Raw genomic sequence first — 20,132 nt, forward strand, 5'->3', positions numbered from 1 at the left:
ATGATTATTTTACTTTCTTTTATGTAAAGCACTTTGTATTACCATTGTGTACAAAATGTGCTATATAAATAAACTTGACTTGCCTTAAAGACAGGTCATCATGCGTTGTAAGTGGCTTTCAGTGTGTCAAAATGCACAAAAAGTTTGCGCAGTTCGGCTAGAACATGTTTGAAGAGTCACACTGGTTTCTCCTCCTGTCAGTATGCCTCATCACCTGGCCTGCTCTAAAATAGCACCATGGTATTTTTAGTTTCTTAAAAGCTGCCATGTACACAAAGCGATTTAGACAATTTAGAGAGTTCCTTTTGAGCAGACGGAAAATGAGAGGAGACAGCAGATCTTTAAAGCTGGGACAAAAACAGGAGGGAAAAAAATTAACTCAGGGTGAAAAAAACATTTGTGTTACATGACAGCATCCCGGCTGATCTTTTTTTTTAAATAGTGTAGTATATATTTAGTTTTGCGCATGCTGTTCAGGTGCAAAAGACATCATGTTTAAAATATGTCAGCAATCAAAGAACAAAAAGCTGTGTGTGGTTTATAGCACTGAGTTAACACGTATATTATTAGTAGTCTACTTCAGCTGAAACACCATGGGTTCTGCCATTTAATGCTCTCATGAATGGGAAAACCAGAATGTTTTTATCTTGAATTATGGGTTACAGTATGGATGAGACATGGAATCGTTCTGTCTCCTTACAGGCGGAAAGTTTAATTTGCAGTGTCAGGTGAACAAAACTCGACTAGATTTTTTTTTTACTAATGAAATTAAACCAAATCAAATCTTAAGATTAACTTTCCACTTTCATCTTTTAACTGATTCAAAGTGAACCTTTTCTGTTTCTTGCTGCTTAAGGTGTTTCTTCCGTGACCACTTGATTGAATCTTTTTAATATACTTAACTAACTCTTAAGAAAGACAGGAAAAAAGATATTATTTAACTGTTTCTCACTTTCATCTTTGTTCTTGTGTTCTCTGAACAGTCTTTTCTCCTCATGGAGAATCGCTTATGTTTTATTCTTCATCTGTTAGGCTTTTGTAAATCACTTTGGGTAAAAGCGTCTAATAATAGGGAATACATGTAAATATGCACATACTTACATTTTAATTTATTTTTAAAGTATGTGTATGTATGTTTATTAAGTTCGGGGTCAGTAAGATTGTTTTTTTCTTTTAAAGACATCTCTTATGCTCTCCAAAGCGGCAATTTAATTCATTTAAAAATACAGTAAAAACCAAAATATTGTGAAATATTATTACAATATAAAAATACAGTTTTTTTTATTTAAATATATGTTTTAAAATGTAATTTATTCATGTGATGGAAAAGCTGAATTTTCAGCAGCCATTACTCCAGTCTTCAATGTCACATGGTTCTTTAAAAAAAAAATTTTTTTTAATTTTTTTTTAAATATGTTGATTTAGTGCTTAAGAAATGTTTCTTATATTATCAATGTTAAAAACAGCTGTGCTGCCTAATATTTTTGTGAAAACTGCAATAAATTTTTAAGGAATTTTTAATTAATGGAATGTTCAAAAGAACAGCATATATTTGAATATATATATACATATAATATATATGTGTATATATATATATATACATTAAAGCATAGAATAAAACTTACAATAAATATTACAAATATATATATATATATATAATATACAAACGTTGTATACATAAAAACAGCTTGATAAACAAATAAATAATGCCTCTATAAAAATCTAGAAAGGTTTGTGTAAAGGTAGGTTTAGGATTAGGGGATAGAAAATGTCATTTACTTAGTATTAAAACAAATGATATGAAAAACAAACGTTTATGTAGAGGACAGGGATTGATTTCGTAATAGCTGCCTGACAAAAAAGGACAAAACTGCATTCATAATAACCTCAGACCTGAATGACAAGCAAGGTTGAAGTGTCTAGAAGTGTCAGAGACAGAGAGAGCGAATCAACAGGACAAGGGAACTTGTCTGTCGGGCCTGCTCATCTCAGAATGACCGGAAAGCAGGAAGGCTTGAAAAGAAAGAGCATTTAAATTGCAGCAGGAGGATAATGACAAAGACGGTGGGAAAGACAGACAGAAGCAGGAGTAATAGAGGTAGAGAGAACAAACAGGACAGGACAGGGAAGTGAAAATCAGACATGGTGAAAAGGGACTCAGGATGGAGAGAGAGAGAGGGAGAATAAAATCATGAGAGAATGAGGAGGGGGGAGGCAGGATAAATCTGTACAGCATCATGATTAGGTATCAGAGGGCTCGGATGCATCCAGCCGGCACAGGTAAGAAAGTCCTTTTCATTCAATCTGCTGTTGACAGCAAACATACAGCTTCACTCGACCTTTGTGCATGTGTCCATGGAGAGCGGCTTTCCATCTCTGGATCTTGTGTGTGTGGCGGGGGGGAATGCCTGCGGGGCTAAAGCTGCCGTAGTTAACAGGTGGAGCGCCGCTCTTTCTCGTGGCTGCTCGCTCGCGGAGTGCAGAAACCGTCCTCGAAAGCGTAACCGGCAGAGTGAATGGGATTCTGGAGACCTGAATGCTTTCTGAAACACATACCTCCACTGGGACTTTTTTGGCATTGGGAATGTCAGAGGTGTGCATATATCAGCTCACATTCTGTGTCAGTGACGCTTGACTTATTTACACACAATTACAACAGAAAAAAAAGAGGCAAACTGGGTCAGTCATGAAAAATGGGGTTAAAAACACCTGTTTTTGATCCTAAATTCTTTAAATTTGTAGTAAGATACTAGCAAAGTTTTTTTAACTCTGTAATCGTGCTTGAATATTATAGATGTATATACATATTGGAGACAGGAGATTAGCCAAGGTCAAAGAAGGGAAATTGATTTTCTTGCGGTCTTGATGTTTTCCTTATGATTAATTTTCCTCACAAATGGAATATGATGTCCTGTAAAGTCCTGTGTGAGTGTGATAGACAAAATTAGGTTTACCATTGATGTATATGCAGTATGTCCATATTTATTTATTCAAACATTTCAGTTTGTCATAGTAATGCTTCTAAATAGATTAGAAGTGATAGATACATTCATAAACATCTTGAGTCATTTATCACTCAAGTGTCATTTGCGATAATCCTGTTATAGATATGCTGTTGTTGGTGTGTGGTTTTGTCTCAAGAGAAAACGAGAGCCTACTCGAAAGGTCTAACATGTAATTTTGATTTATTTATTACAGACAGTCCGTCCCCTCTTAGCATTCATAAGACAGAACAGTTGATTGTTGCTGAAAAGCTCATCTGTTAATGTCCAATCACAACTGTTTGGAGTGTGACTAATACATCACTATTAACATCCGATTCTGTCTGCGCCCCCACACAGTTACAAATGCTGGCAATGGTGATACTGCCGTCTGTATTTCAATGTCATAATCTGTTTTCGTTTTTTTAGCAGACTCGCTGAAACCTGTATGATTATGGCTGAACTGGTGAGATCACAGAGGTTTGGAAAAGCCAGCTGATATGCGATACATGCAGATTTGGGGAACACTAATGTGGGCTCTGACCATAACATTCTGAGCACTTTCACCTTGGATCACTGTTAAAAATGTATACAGCATGCGGTGGGTTTGTGTGGAATACTAAATAAGGATGTGATCTCACCGTACGGCCACGCGGACCTTGAGTTGTCACTGTAAACTAGTAATATATGCAGTTTCGGTGTAGATTATAATTAGCTTTATATGTGACAATTTTGAGTTTTGGGCTGGCAACTTCACTGCTTCTTTCAAAATACTTTATAATGTTTTTGTGTGCTTGTGTTTGAGCTGTGGTTGCTCACACAGTGGTTAAAGCAGCTGGTAACATTTGGACAGTTGGGATTCTTTTGAAACATTTGTGGCCAAAGCTTAAAAGGAAAACTTACCATGATCCCCCTCTTCTCCTGTGTGATTGAAGACCAATACAATAGCAAGTGGCTCGTGTCCCACATTACAGAAAGCAGACAGATCGCTCTTCGAAAGCCATGTTGAGACTATGAATTAGCTTTGTGCGAGTTAACATCACTCAAGTGAGAATGTGTTTGGGATTGTTGCTATAAATAGTTGCGAGAGTGTAACTCCAAATGTAATTCAGCTTTAAACTTGCTAACACTCCCATTTGTGGCGGCATTTTACCTCAGAATCACATACGTCGACAGAACACACAAGATGTTAATTCAGTGCCAGTATAACACACCATCTGGATGATGTGTGTGACAGTCCATGCATGTTGTACAGCTCTTTGATTGTCATTTTTGATATTACTCACAGATGTCAGTCTAACCACAAATGTGACCAGTTCAGCAAATGTCTAGTTTGTATTTGGAGCGAAGCCCAATCTACAACCATTTGAAGTTGTGCCGAATGGGACGTAATCCTATATTCTTCTGCTTTACCAGATGAGACCAGAATTCAGTTATTTGAATATTTTAAGCAGATATGTTTTGTTGTAAGGAAATATTACTGTAACTGTTATTATTAGTTCATCTTATGGTCTAAACTGAATGGCGGATGTGAAGGTTGTAGTTGTAGATGTAAAATGTATTAAAAGCCATTGTGCTTTAATCAGCTTCACCTATCAGATACCGCGTGGACAGCTGGCACCCACAGCTGGTGTTTTACTTTGAAAATATTTCTATCTGCGATTATCTTCATGGAAGGTGCAGATTAAATTTTGCGACGAGTCGTGTTTATGTGTAATGCTGTGAATCACGGGAAGTGCCTTACAGTAACACAGACACCCCTGTGCAGTTATCACAGACCTACATGATCACTATCATGAGAAATATACTCTCTATTTCACAAATGAAATTGTACTCAAGTACTTTTTTACATGTACTCAAGTGCTTCAAATTGAAGACCAATCCTGTCCAATGATGGCTTAAAATAGAATGAATGGCAGCTGTTTTTTGCCTGACATTGATGAACCCTTTCATTTTCGTTCTTTTATTGTTTTGTTTGAAATAAGATCACATGCTCTAGCTGTGTGATGTGATTGTCCATAGGATCTATGGTCAAACACATATCAAAGTGTCCATTTTTAAAGAGATCTGAGGACTTGAAAAGGACATGAGAAGATCACATCAACAGCAGATCTAACAGACTGAAAACGGGAGTGTGAATATATTATCGTGCAGCAGCCTGACTGTGTGTGTGTTCCATTTGCTGTCATCAAAGCAAGGCTGCAGGTGTCTCACTGCTGTTCACAGTGTCACGTGCAGTAGGCCAGTGAAGACACACTCTGAAGACATCCAATATAGGGGTGTTTCTTCATCTATTGGCACTTGTGTCCCAGGGGTTCATTATTACTGAAACTAACAGTTTTCAAGTTTTTCTTTGTTATATGACGGTCACATGCAAAGTGTTTTGGAAACTTTTCACCAGTCATTCATCATTTATTTTTGCTGCTTTCTAAATGTCTAACCTGGGACCTAGATTTTCTGTTTGTATCTTTAAAAAATTTAAATTCATTATAAAAATATGAATTAGTACAAAAAAGTCAATTAATCATAAATTATTTCCACATTTATTGTATGAAAATTATTTGTATTATACACAAATTAATGTCCCAGTTGTGACTTTTTTGCTATTTTTACCCCTATAATTAGTATTTTTCCTTTTGTCTTCCCAAAGTTTGTGTACTTTTGTTACAAAGAGGACAGAAGTGTTAGTGAAAGAGCATGCTTGAGATTAAATGCATTGTTATTTTAGTATCATTGAGCTATATATAGTATTATCGTTTGTATTATTATTAAAATTAGTTGATTTTGTAAGTTGAAAATGTTATTTTAAAATTTTCCATTTCAATTTAATTGTAAAGGTTTAGTAATTTTTTGGCTTTTGAAATTTGTCCTTTTTTTATGTCTATATAGTTTTATTAATTTTGCACTGTAGTTATTTTAGTACATCAAGTCAAACTTTAGTTAAATATTACAAATATATATAGAAAAATTGCCTATTTTATTTTATTTCAGTTCATGTTTTCATTTAATGAAAATTGTTTTTTCATTTTTAGTTTTTGTTATGAAAGCAACGAAAAAAGAAGGTAAATGGAGGTAATTGTACACAGAATATATTTATTGTGCGTCATTTCCAGTCAAGCTGTAATTTTGTCAACCCTAGTGAAAAATAAATATACTGAAAACAGTTATATTTGAAAACAATTTATTTCATACTAAGTTTACTACAAATACATTTACATATTTATGTACTTAATAAAATACCCTGCAATTGTACTTTTGTTATACTTAAAGTCTGCTAAATTGGAAAAACTAATTTTGTGCTTAAAGCACTTTAATTATGCAGAAGTAGTGCTGAGGTCCAACTAAAGATATACTAAGTATATTTGATTGTGCTAAAGTGGAACTATTGCAAGTATACTTCAGGTACACTTTAAATATCTTGCATTTAAAGACCGATATTATTCAAAGATCATACAATCAGCACCAATAGTGACATTAAAACACATTAAGATATATACATTGTTGTAATGTGGTGTTTGGGTTTTGTCTTGTTCATGTTTCCATGTCTTTTATTTTGTAATTGTTTTATGCTGTTTGTGTCATGCTTCCCTTGCCCTCATGTATCTCAGCCTTGTGTATGTGTCATGTTCTGATTGGTTGTTTTAGTCATGTGTCTTGTTTCCCATTGGTTTGTTCTTGTCATGTGTCATTGTTTCCTATAAGTAGCCATCATGTTGCCATTGTCTGTCGTCGTGTATTGAATGTATTTATCCCGCTGTTGGTGAGTCTAGTCTGTTCATGTCAAGTCAAGTCTGTTCATGCCTCGTCAAGTCAAGTCTGTTCATGTCAAGTCAAGTCTCGGATTATTGTTTGGATCACCTGTAAATAAACTGCACTTGGGTTCTTCACTACGCTCGCCTTCAGTGGACTGATTCATTACAATTGTGCACATGTAGTACTCCAAAAAGTTTAATTATAATTTTTATATCAAGTCTTGAGCGATATGCCAGTAAATATGTCAATAGATTTGAACTATACTTAGCATGAATTAAATGTATTTTAAATATATTACTTTTTTACTAGGGAAATTAAGTGTGAAAATGTAATTATTCAGGAAAAGTATTATGTTTTGCCAATTTTACTCCATGTTTAAAATGTTATTTACAACACAGAATGCTACTGCTGTTAATCACAATACACTGTTTGAGATGTGCTGGAAAAGACACTGTGGTGGAAATGGAAACTGCTGTATTAGACAAAGCCAATGAGAATGTGCAAAGTGTGTTTTAAGACACTCCACAGGACCAGAAGTGCCTAGTTGAAGAGACACCCCTAGATGTATATTTTTTAAATGAAAGATGCTCCTTTTTTTCACTCCTCTCTGTCGTGTTCCCTAGAAACTCACCCAGCTGTTGCTATGTTAACTCCACTGCTCAGCTAAGTGTGAGGATTTCGTTGAGTTACGAGCATACAAATATGCTCATTGATGCTTTGCCAGTATTGAGTGGAGTTTGAACAGTGTCTTTTTAATGAGGGTTTAAAAAAAAAAGCAGAGAGAGAGAGGACAGAGACCATGACGGCTTTAACTCTCTGGGTTTCTCATGGCAAGTCTTTTGTTTGGTTTTGTTGCTTTTGCAATTGGAAAGCATATCTTCTTTCTTACTTCACCATCTGCCTTCCACTTGTGCAGAAAGTTCTTGTGATCCCGCATTGGGTGAGGAGCGTTGCTAATGAAGTCCATAGGAAGACAATGCAGTACAAAGCATCAGAGCGAACGAGGAAATCCACATGCATTCTTACCATAATATATCCTAAATGTTGTAATTAGGTTTATTAGAAGCTAGATGTATTCATGGGAGCATTTTAAGGAACATGATAGCCATCACAATGTGACGGTTGCATTTATCATGCATAGTAATTACAGTCCATGGTCCAACAGCTAGCTCTGATAGTTTAATAGGCTGCGGTGTCATAGTCGTAAGATGCTGGCATGGATGGATGGGCCTAACCTTTAAGATTCTAATTCATGTGCATCTCATCAGATTCTGATTTAGTTTGCTGTTGAAAAGAAAGTCCTCGCTCTGTTTTACGAGCCAGTTTTATTTGTGTGCACTGTAACACACTTAGAAGTGTAGCGGTAGCCTTATGGTTAAAGTTCAGCTCTGGCAGTGCAAAGGTTCCTGGTTCATTTCCAAGTAGCTGCGACCCAGAAACCGGAGAGTTATTGAGATCACTATCATGCTCTATCACCATGGATACCAGTAATGCACTTGACCCGAGGTCGCTCCAAGGGGCCTGTCCTTAAAATGAATAGACTTTAAGGTCTATATGGTCACTTGTAAGATCAAGACAAGCAACATATGCTGTAGACCTGTGCACTATATAGATATCCGTGGTTCACAAACTGGCAGTGGTGTGAATTGGAATCATTAAACAAGCATTCGTCAGTCACCAAAGGTGAGCTTTCGATGACCCACACCATGTGCGGGTTGAGAGATCAGGGACCGGCCCCTGTGAAGTGTTGAGAGCTGAGTTTAGATGTGAATCCCTGCTGGATTCATTGTAAACCTCCCACTCAGCCTGCTAATGGCCTGTTGTGTCACAAAGGCACATGCACGCTGTGACCAGAACACATGCAATCCGAGATTATAAGTGACAGAAATAGACATTCAGACCACGTGAATGGTTTGGATTACTATACATTAAAGCACATTTGTACATTTATTTATGTACAATTTCATATTGTGTGTCTGTCAGTTGTCTTCAGTAAGATAAATTAAAATTAAATTAAATTTTTATTTAAAAATTAGGGCTGTATTTAATCAAAATCCTCTCAGTTTATTTTTTAGTTACTGTGTTTATGCATTAATTTCCTTTTTAACAACTGTTAAAATACTGTTTTGTTTGTGTAATTTGAGCAGTTTTGTGTAGATGACACTTGAGGCATATTATATATGTGTGTATATAAATAACACTAGACAAGAGATTTTTGCAGCAGTGCTTTTTATTTGTGTCACTCAGGCTTCTCTCTTGTTCACAACAATGCAACGCTGTGTCCTATTTTCATCTCATCACGTCTGAACACACAGAAATCAAACGTAGCGTTAGTTCTGGCAGGTCACGTTAGTCAAGCTCACATCAGCTGACTCAGCTGATCCCCATCCACCTATAGGAATACGACACCTATCTAAGCATTCATATATACGGTCCCTCAGTATTATCAGCAGTTTTCGCATTGCTCAATAGCTAATTACCCTCCTCCATCCCCAACTCCTCCTCTGTCAGTCAGGATTCAGCCTTCTGATTCTCCTTTGAATCAGACTAATTCTAAAATGTGTACATAAAATTATTGAACTTTAACGATATCTGCAATACATTTATGTTGGTTCTGTTCTGTTTACCCTGGGGGGGTTATCGCTGCTCTCCCTGCTCTCATCCATGCTAGGCTGCATGGATGCACTGGGAGTTCTTGCCCAGAACAGAACCATACCTCCAATCCAAACTGTATGCTAATTGTCAATCATCTTTGACGATAGTGGTCCTGACAGAAATCAATATTGCTAAATAATCACTGCTGCTTGTCGCTCATTTGCAAGTCTCCCCTGACAAAAATGTTAACGTAATGGAAATGTACCCTACGGTTCAAAAGTTTGGGCCCGATGAGTTTTTTAATGTTTATAATGTTAATAAAAGCAGTCTCTTAAGCTCAAGGCTGCATTTATTTGATCAAAAATAGAATAAAAGCAGTAATATTGTGAAATATTTTTACATTTTAAAATAACTGTCTTCTTTTTTAATAAATTTTAAAGGGGACATAACACACACAATTTCGCCCAATCTTATATTAATTTTGAGTATAGAGTAGTATTGCATCCTTCTTATTGCCAAAGAGTCTTTAGTTTTATTATATTTATAAAAGAAAGATACTCTCTTGCTCTCGTTCTGGTTGACGTGTGCTCATGCTCTTCCGGGAGAAGTGCGCATACAAGGATTACCATGCTTGAAAAAGCTTTCCGAAACTTATACAAACCCAGAAGGAGTGTATTTGACACAGAATTACTCTGTCATATGTCCAAATCGTTTTTGAAACTTTTGAAACTGGCCATGTTTAGTATGAGAATCCAACTCTTTAACAGTGTAAATAACCTTTGGATTTGTTAAAAACACTTGTGCCGCTTTATATTTTTTGAAGAAACCATGATACTTTTCTTTTCAGGATTCTTTTAATAGAAAGTTCAAAACTAACACAAATTCTGTTTTTCACAAACTGTATTAAAAAGCATCAAAATTTCAGTCACATCTCAGTGCTAATCTGCAATAATTAAACAATTGTTAAATTAATCTAAATGAATTTCCCAAGACTTTATGGACCACTATATGGTTTTAACCGACCAATTTGCAGTAAAAATCTTTGGAAAACCTGTAAATTATAGTTACTTGGAGAGAGAACATATCTGACATTTTCCAATCTGACAAACAAGTAACAATTCTGAAATGATGTGTTTGTTCTTTCTCTCCCTCAGGCTTTAGGAGGCTGAAATGGCCACTCCTCAAGGGTGTTGGGGTCCCTCTCTCCAACTCCTCCTCTTCTTTCATCTGTTACTCAATGTAGTGCCTCCCTGCCGGGGACGTCCATTCTTCGGCCCTCCTTCGGTCAACGTGGCTGTGGTTTTCAGTGGTTTGGCCCACCACAGTGAGATCAAGGGCCGACTGAGTCCAGAAAACTTCCTAGACATGCCCCTGGAAGTGAACCCCATCACCGTGCTAGTGAATGACACCAACCCCAGGGCTTTACTCACACGTCTCTGTCAGACTATGGCAGCAGAGAGCCTCCACGGAGTGGTGTTTGAAGATGACGTGGACTCAGAAGCTGTGGCACAAATCTTAGACTTTATCTCCTCTCAGACGTCCATCCCCATCGTAGGCATCAGTGGAGGTTCTGCAGTAGTCATCCCACATAAAGTAAGTGTTTGAAAGGTGGCAGTGGTAGATCTTAGGGATCTGTCAGCTTAAAGGAAGAAGGTTTAATAAGTAATGGGAATTTCCTGAGATCACAATGCATTCAACACGTAAGTTACTACAAAAGGATTGTCCTTGCAACTAGGTTGAGAACCTTTGGATCACCTAAAAATATATTTTAATAAGGTTTATTTTTTGTTATTATATTTAACCACATACAGAAAAATGTTTTATTGGGTCACATTCATGAAACACGCAGATCAAATTTCTGCACAAATGATTCCCGAAGCGTTCAAAAATATAAAGCAGACATAAAATGATAATTGAATTAAATGCAACTGAAAATGGTGATTGTGAATTGTGAAAAGTTGTTCAAATGATTTTCTTTGTAACAAACACATATGTAAAAGTTTTTATACATAAATTGGTGAATTTTGACACTTTACAAAAATTGAATGATTTACACTGAAATGTGCAGAAAAAACTATTAAATACTATTAAAACTATTAGAAAATAATTTGCAGAATATTTTATATGTGAATTGTCACATTTAATTAAATTCTGACAGTTTACACTCAAAATTTGAATGATTTACACCGAAATGTGTTTGTTACACAGGAAATAATTTGTCAAACCTTTTGGTTCATAAATGTCACATATGTGTTAATTGTGCATACAAAACATTTTACAAATGATTTAAACAGAAATTGGCTTGTGTTTCATGCATGACTTTCAATGTGTGTGCCAGAATAACACTTAAGGTTCATAAACATTACCCAATCATCTATGTACATAAACAAAAAAAATTATTAGAGTTATGGTAATACAGCAAAATCAGTTAAATTACAAACCATATATACATCAAAGCATGAAAGAAAAACATCATATATGTATTTCAAATATCAAATCGAGATTTAATCATGGGTATCTGTAAAATCATTGCAGGAACGCTGTTCTCAGAGCTGTTATTAGACACAGCGAGTCTAAAATAACTGCTGTGACGTCGAGAACCGTTAGCATGTGCATGTGGTTTGTGTGTGTATTTTTCAGAAAGCCCCCCCACAATGATATGTTATTGAACAGCTGCATGGAAAAGTGATTTTGTGAGGTGTGAAAATCAATAGGTGTTATAATGTATAACCAGCAACCAACAGTTGTGTCCCATTTTCCTCTGATTACTGAGGTGTGGAAACTTCTGAATAACATAAAATTGCAGCTGTTAAATGCACATGCGAGTCTAAAATAACTGCTGTGACATCGAGAACCGTTAGCATGTGCATGTGGTTTGTGTGTGTGTTTTTCAGAAAGCCCCCTGCAATGATATGTTATTGAACAGCTGCGTGGAAAAGTGATTTTGTGAGGTGTGAAAATCAATAGGTGTTATAATGTATAACCAGCAACCAACAGTTGTGTCCCATTTTCCTCTGATTACTGAGGTGTGGAAACTTCTGAATAACATAAAATTGCAGCTGTTAAATGCACATTTTTAAGGCAACTGCGTATAAGACTTTTCATGACATTAATTTTACATACAACGTGTGTAGTGAGGGCGTTTTGTGTACATTTATTGAGTGTCTGGTGGCAGCTTAAACTGTGAATGAAGTAAAAACTTAAAAGTTAAAAGTTGTATCTATTATTGGAAAGAAACAAACACAAAACAATCTGAACAATCACATAAATATCTTTGTTTTTGCTTTCGAGAGACTTTCATTATTCCATCTCAGCAGTCCAACAGTAGAAAACAGCCATACAGGTTTGAAACAACGTGAGGTTGAGAAAATTATGACAGAATGTTCATTTTTGGCTTAACTAATCATTTAATTTGAACAATTATTACTAAAGGCACATATAGTTGTCGCTTTTTTACAATTAGTCCACGTTGTGTGGATTTTGCAGCATCTGATATCTGAAATCCACAATGCACTGAAAAGTGTGCTTTTTAGACAGTAAAACAATCATTACACATGCAGAAACACAATAGCCCTTGATTTAATGGGACAGATGAGTATCTTCAGTACCAGCTAGAGAGTAGAGGACTCCTTCCTGCCCAGCTGTCATTTTTCAAATGCCTTTCAGACTCGCTTGAGTGTCTGGTGGCAGCTTAAACTGTGAATGAAGTAAAAACTCAGTTGTATCTATTATTGGAAAGAAACAAACACAAAGCAATCTGAACAATCACATAAATATCTTTGTTTTTGCTTTCGAGAGACTTTCATTATTCCATCTCAGCAGTCCAACAGTAGAAAACAGCCATACAGGTTTGAAACAACGTGAGGTTGAGAAAATTATGACAGAATGTTCATTTTTGGCTTAACTAATCATTTAATTTGAACAATTATTACTAAAGGCACATATAGTTGTCGCTTTTTTACAATTAGTCCATGTTGTGTGGATTTTGCAGCATCTGATATCTGAAATCCACAATGCACTGAAAAGTGCGCTTTTTAGACAGTAAAACAATCATTACACATGCAGAAACACAATAGCCCTTGATTTAATGGGACAGATGAGTATCTTCAGTACCAGCTAGAGAGTAGAGGACTCCTTCCTGCCCAGCTGTCATTTTTCAAATGCCTTTCAGACTTGCACGATGTGCAGAAAAATGTTGATAAGATGTATGAAGTGGAACAGAAAGCCAAAAATATGCATTTGTCAGATAATGTGTACGAACTAGATTAAAATGAAGCATTCTGGCTTGGTATAATTTTTCAAGAGTTTAACCATAGAGCGTGAAATATAAAGATCCTGAATAATTTGCCAAATCTTTTGAACAGCCCAGTGACCATGTTCTTATTTTTAATAAAGAGCACTGAGGAAAAACCTCAACTGAATCTGTTGCTTCTTTCATATTTATCATTTCCAATTGGACATATTTTGGACAGAACTCTAAAAAAAGAATAGAAAATTAATTAATTCTGACTTTAATATCAATCAAATTAGAAAAGCTGCCACAAAGAAATAGTAGCATAAAGCTGTGAACCATATTTCATGGCACTCTGAACAACCACACTTCCAGATTATGGATTAGGCATTTAATTTCATTTGAGAAATGCATGCATATCATATCACATAAATTTGATGCGATTATACAATTCCTGTTGCTGTTGTATAGGCATGTGGTGGGCGGAGTCAGGGACATGCGACAGCCTGTTCTACTTTATTCGAATCTGGTCGTTCTATAGACAAACCAATGTATATTGCACATGTAAATCCCATGCAATTGAATAAGCTGTTCCTGATTATTTTTTCTAGCATGAGGGATTGGACTGGAGGTCACAAACATCTGGTAGGGGATTTCTCATGAGATCCCAGTAGCATGAGGCACCATGAGTCAATGACCAAGTGCCTTCCAAATAAATAAAGTGAGCTTAAAATATCACCTTTCAGGGCAGAGATCCCTTGTTGGTGAGTGCCAGCTCCAGCCTGAACATAACCTGAAATTTAATAGCATTAAATAATATTTCTATATATTTTAATATAATTTAATGATATCTCTCTCTCTCTTAGGATTTGACCCAAAAATGAAAATTGTCATCATTTACTCACCATCATGTCGCTCCAAACCTGTTTGAGTTACTTTATTCTGCAGAACACAAAACAAGAACAGCATTTTGAAGAACGTTTTGAAGAATGTTGGTAACCAAAATGTTTTGGTTTGGTTTGGTTGAACTGGCATTGTATAGACAAAAAATACTGCCGCCTTGGAAGTAAGTCAAACAATTTTGGAAAGACTTGTGGATGAGTTAATGTTGACCATTTTTGGGTGAACTAAAAGCTCATGGGACAAATGTCATGCCTAAAGTGTACATGTAATCATCATACATGTAATCAAACATGGGATCATGCCATTTTACTGCTTGAGTTCAAGTTGTTTTTTTCAGACATAAAACACGTTTTTACTACTACAGCATGACTTCGAAATGGTCTTGTCAAGGCTCGTGAGTGCTAATAGCAGGAGAGCTGAGCCTGGGTGATTGTATAAGTTCTTAAAGAAATAAATCTGGCAGAGAAGGAGGACCGGTGAGTCCCAGAGCACCTGACATTCACATGCCCTCTCTCTCTCCAAGAGGTAACCTACTTTAACCACAGAAGTTATTTGAAGGACACCAGATCAGTCTGTCAGGAAAGAGGAAAGCTCTAGTCAGGAGGAGTCTTGGGAGAATGTCTCTCGGCTCCTGACACTCCCAGACCTCCACACCCATTTTTCTCACTTTGGAACTTAATTGGACACCACCTCCTCCGGTACCTTTGAGTCATCTCATGCTGTGCGGTGGAAGTAAATGCGGTTGGCAGTGTAGGGCATTAGGACACTTGCTTATTTGAAGTTAACTAAGTGCAAGTGAAATTAAAACAGCACTTAAAGTAAAGATCACTTTATTTTTTACATGCACAATTGTGGCTTGATAATGACACTAAGTGTGATGATTCACACATTTTTTTATATGCAAATATAGTTTTTCAATGAGCGCATCACACCGGCATAATATTGAACAGCTGAATGAATAAACGAGTATTAGGTGTCAAGTGTAAATCCATTCAATGGGTTTACAGTAAGAGGAATAATGGTTGAAAGTCAGGAAATAAATCAAGTCTGCTACGCGTGGCTGTGGTACAGATAGGATCAATAGTCTAGTGAATTGTCTTTGCGTAGTAAATCCTATTCTCGTATCTCATACTTTGGAACGCGTTCAAGGTTAATGTTGCTCCATAATACATGTTATTTCAATGATATGAGAAAGTCTCATGTACCATGATTGAGTTGCTATGGATCCTCTGTATGTGTTCAGCAACCTGTAAAACTGAAATGCAGAAAATTATAAGGCTGTGTGAGTTATGGTTGCCATCAGAAGCTCATTCATTGGCAATTTAAAACCTACTTTCCTTTCAAAAGTTTGGGGTTGGTAGAATTTTTTTAAATGGTTTTGAAAAAAGTTTTATGCTCACCAAGGCTGCATTGATTTAATCAAAAAAAAAAAAAAACAGTAAAATGTGATATTATTACAATAAAAAAAACACGTCACATTATGCTTAAAAAATCATTCTAATATGATGATTTGGTGCTCTAAAAACATTTTATATTATCAGTGTTAAAAAAAGTTGTGCTGCTTAATAAACCAAGAAACATTTTTGTCAGGATTCCTGATGAAATTTAGCATTTATTTGAAACAGAAATCTTTGGTAACGTTATAATTTTCTTTACTGTCACTTTTGATCACTTTAATGTTTTTCTGTATTCATTTCTATTAGAAAAATCTTATTACATACTGACCCCAAACTTTTGAACCGTGGAGTACATATTGTATGTATTTAAGTGCTATTTAACAATATTTGAAATGCAGTGTTGTGGAAGCTACTTTAAATCTGTAACTTTTGTAGCTACATTAAAATTGCTGTGAGCAATCCATAATTTAAAGTAGCTAACTACATTAAGTTTATTTAATGAGATTTTTAAAATATGTAACTATAATTATAGTATTTAAATATTATAAATAATATCTCATTTCTAAATCAGTCAGAACAGTATTTCTCTGTCTCAAACGTTCTGGCAAAGACTTGAAATGATCAATCTAAACTGACTAAATCAGTTTTAAAAAGTCCTCTCTCTGTAGTTTTGGAATGTCTGAATCATTGCAGTAAATCACTTACTTCAAAATCAATCACTGAAAGGAATCAAACTTTCCAACAGATGTTTTCTAGTGCTGTCAAACGATTAATCGCGATTAATCGCATTCAAAATAAACGTTTTTGTTTACATAATATATATGTGTGTATTGTGTATATTTATTATGTATATATATAAATACACATACATGCATGTATATATTTAAGAAAAATATGTTGCGTTTATATACTAAATATATTTATGTATGATATAAATTATATTAATATAAATATATACATTTAAATACATGTAAATATTTACAAAATATATGCTGTATGTTTATTTATATATACATAATAAATATACACAACACATATATTATGTAAACAAAATTTTTTATTTTGGATGCGATTAATCGTTTGACAGCACTAAAAAGAAACCATTTTTGTTTTTGCCTTGTTCTTCTGTAAAGGATTAAGCATGGCTGCCCATTGCTCCTGGTGTGTGTTCATGGTGTGTCTGTCTGTGTTCACTACTCACTGCTGTGTGTGTGCACTTAGATGGGTTAAATGCAGAGCACAAATTCCAAGTATGGGACACCATTGTAGCGTCTGGACCAATCAAACACACAATATATATTTTGTTAGCTAGATTTAACAACCACATGTACTTTATTAAGCTATAAACATTCATCAACAAATGCAGAATGGAATGTATCTCCTGTCTTGATTCTACAGGCTGAAGGCTCTACCTTTCTCCAGATGGGAGCTTCTATAGAGCAGCAGATAAATGCAATGTTCAAAGTGATGGAGGAGTACAACTGGGGTAACTTTGTAGTGATCACCAGCTTGTATCCCGGCTATGAGACCTTCGTGGACTACATCCGCTCCTTCACAGACACCAGCTACTTCCTGTGGGAGCTGCAGGATGTGCTGAGCTTTGAGATGTCCGTGGGGGCCAATGACATCCGCACACGAAGACTACTACAGCAGGTGGACTCGCAGGTATATCTAGTGTACTGTTCCCACGAGGAGGCACAGTACTTGTTCAGGATGGCCTCTGATGTTGGGCTGCTAGGGCCCGGATATATCTGGGTCATCCCCAGTCTGGCTGTGGGGAACCCTGAAGTGTCTCCTCCTGACAGTTTCCCAGTGGGCGTCATCAGTATTATCACAGACCGCTGGAGGAAAACACTGCGCCAGAGGGTTCGGGAAGGAGTCGCAGTCATAGTAAAAGCGGTGCACAGGTTTCATAAGAACAGAGGATTCATTCCCGAGGGTCACAGTGACTGCAATAGTCCTGTCAAATCATACGCCAACAATTCTCTCTTCAGGTAAGACTTTTAGATTGCTAAGTAAAGGTATTAAACCCTATAAGTAAATTTTAGTTTGCTAATAGTTTTAAAAAATGAAGTTAATAATGCTAATAGTTTTTAGTTTGCTTAGTTTTAAAAAGAGTCTTATTATAGAAAGAATGTACTTCAAATATTCTTGAAAAGAATATTTACTTAAGTGAAAATGGAATGGAATACTTTTTGGACACTTAATTGCATGTTAATTGCAATTAAATGCAAAAGTATTAAAGTTTACATTTATATTAAATTGATATTTTCTCTATTGAAAATGTATTTAATATTGTGTTCTGGTCATTTGGACCCAGAGTGGATTTGCTTTTTCCTGAAAATGCAAATGTTATTGCATTGGACTAAATCTTACGGTAACACTTTAGTATAGGGACAAATTCTCACTAATAACTAGTTGCTTATTAGCCTATTATTAACATATTGGCTGTTTATTCGTACTTATAAAGCACATATTCTGCATGGCCATATTCTACATCCTTAATCCTACCCAATACATAAACTTAACAGCTACCATACTAACTATTAAGCAACAAATTTAGAGTTTATTGAGACAAAAGTAGTAGTAATGGTTTGTTAATAGCGAGAATTGGATCTTAAAATAAAGTGTGACCAAACTTACTGCTCACACAGGATAAACTCCCCCAAAAATATATTTTTTGGTATTTTCCCCCCACCTTCTTATACTTGAGGTGGTCCCAGTCAAAAACTATGGAAGCATATGGGTAGCAAAATTAATTTTGAAATGTAATATGTAAAATGACAATGCAATATGTAAAATGGCAATGTATTTCTGTATTTAAATTGACATTTTCCCATACCATATGTGCAACATTTAGTGCAAAATGAAAATGAAAATTCAATAATATAATTTACATTTGCCATTTTCTACACTAGTTTTAATATAAAGCATTAAAATATGTTTTTCATTTACATAAGTTGCAAAATTAAAATGAAATTGTATTACCCAAATTGATTAGATACGTTTAACATGTCCAAGCAAAAACTAAAAAATTATAATTTAAATGCCATTTTTACAAATTTTTTTCTTTAAAATAGCACAGGTTTTGTATTTACTTTTTTACTCTTGAGCATATGCACCTATGTTTTTGAGTGAACACTGGCAAAAGTATTTACAAATAATGCTTTTTTCATTTAAAAACTGAGGTGCATAAGCTCAGAAATCAATTACAAAAAGAAATACAAAACCTGTGCTAATAGAAAGTTGACATAATAATTAAATTAAAGATTTGGTGAAAATGTGGCATAATGAGAGATTTACAAGATCATTTTTGACTGGGAACACCAAATTAGGTAAAGGATTTTCAGCACAGCATAAGGGTTAAATATATTTGTAATGATCATTTTGCAGTTTAGTACATTTAAAATACACAGTACTCAATTTAAATGTAATGTTATGTCCACACGTCTAAAGAAGTGCACTTCTTTAAAGCATGACAATAGATTATAGAAACAATTATTTAAAATGTACTTTAGAGTAAAACTTTTAATCTGACATTATACTGTTTTTAAAATCGTACTTAAATATGTTTAAAAGCCTAGTTATGAAAGTGTAATTATCATTAACATCATCGTTAACATCATGTCCTGAAAAAAAAGTATATCATAGATATCCCTTTGGAATATCTGGAGTACTCTGACTGCCAGTAATGTTTTATGAAGCTGTCATATATTTAGTCCTCCCTTGGCCAGCATTGCCCTATTTTTTTTGTCAAACGTGTTGATCACATCAAATTCAACAGGAAAGAGTGGGCGGCAAATTTGCAAATCCTCAAAATCCTGACATTTTTAATTTTCACAGCTTAGTTTGCCTCTGGAGATTTCATCATAAACAGCTTTCCAGACAAAACATTGCGTTCTTGCGCTTTTTCTTGTGGTCTTCTTCTGTTGTAATGAGACTGGGAGATTCTCCAGATTTCCTTGTTAAATCTGCCGTTCACCTGGGAGTCACCGTCCTCATTAAATAGTGTTTCAGTTGCCTCTCTGAGCTTTCTGTGATCAAGCGTATCAGAGACACATGAGTGACTGGGTCCTCCATCCGGAATGTTCTCAGGCTTCGGTGCTGTTCAGGTGTCTGCCCATCTCTCTATAGCATAAAAAGAAACATCTGTCAGAAGACAGTTAAGAAATCTTTAAAGGAGACATATTATGCCCCTTTTTACAATATGTAATATACATAAGTCTCTGGTGTCCCCAGAATGTGTCTGTGAAGTTTCCGCTCAAAATACTC

The 20,132-nt window shown here is 35.4% G+C and overlaps 1 protein-coding gene across 1 annotated transcript in view; it reads left to right on the top strand.

Annotated features, from left to right (window-relative positions):
* Positions 1 to 2,253: 2,253 nt before the first annotated feature.
* Positions 2,254 to 20,132, top strand: part of LOC107755516 (glutamate receptor ionotropic, NMDA 2C-like) — a 39,739-nt gene continuing 21,860 nt past the window's right edge. Inside the window, exons 1-3 of the mRNA XM_016572323.1 lie at positions 2,254 to 2,280; positions 10,484 to 10,922; positions 17,259 to 17,854. Of these exons, the coding sequence (XP_016427809.1) occupies positions 10,500 to 10,922; positions 17,259 to 17,854 (1,019 nt within the window). The 5' untranslated portion in view covers positions 2,254 to 2,280; positions 10,484 to 10,499. The remainder of the gene's footprint in view (positions 2,281 to 10,483; positions 10,923 to 17,258; positions 17,855 to 20,132) is intronic.

The sequence above is a fragment of the Sinocyclocheilus rhinocerous genome, unplaced genomic scaffold (genome assembly GCF_001515625.1).
Source record: "Sinocyclocheilus rhinocerous isolate Xijiao unplaced genomic scaffold, SAMN03320098_v1.1 scaffold140, whole genome shotgun sequence".
Taxonomy (NCBI): Eukaryota; Metazoa; Chordata; class Actinopteri; order Cypriniformes; family Cyprinidae; genus Sinocyclocheilus; species Sinocyclocheilus rhinocerous.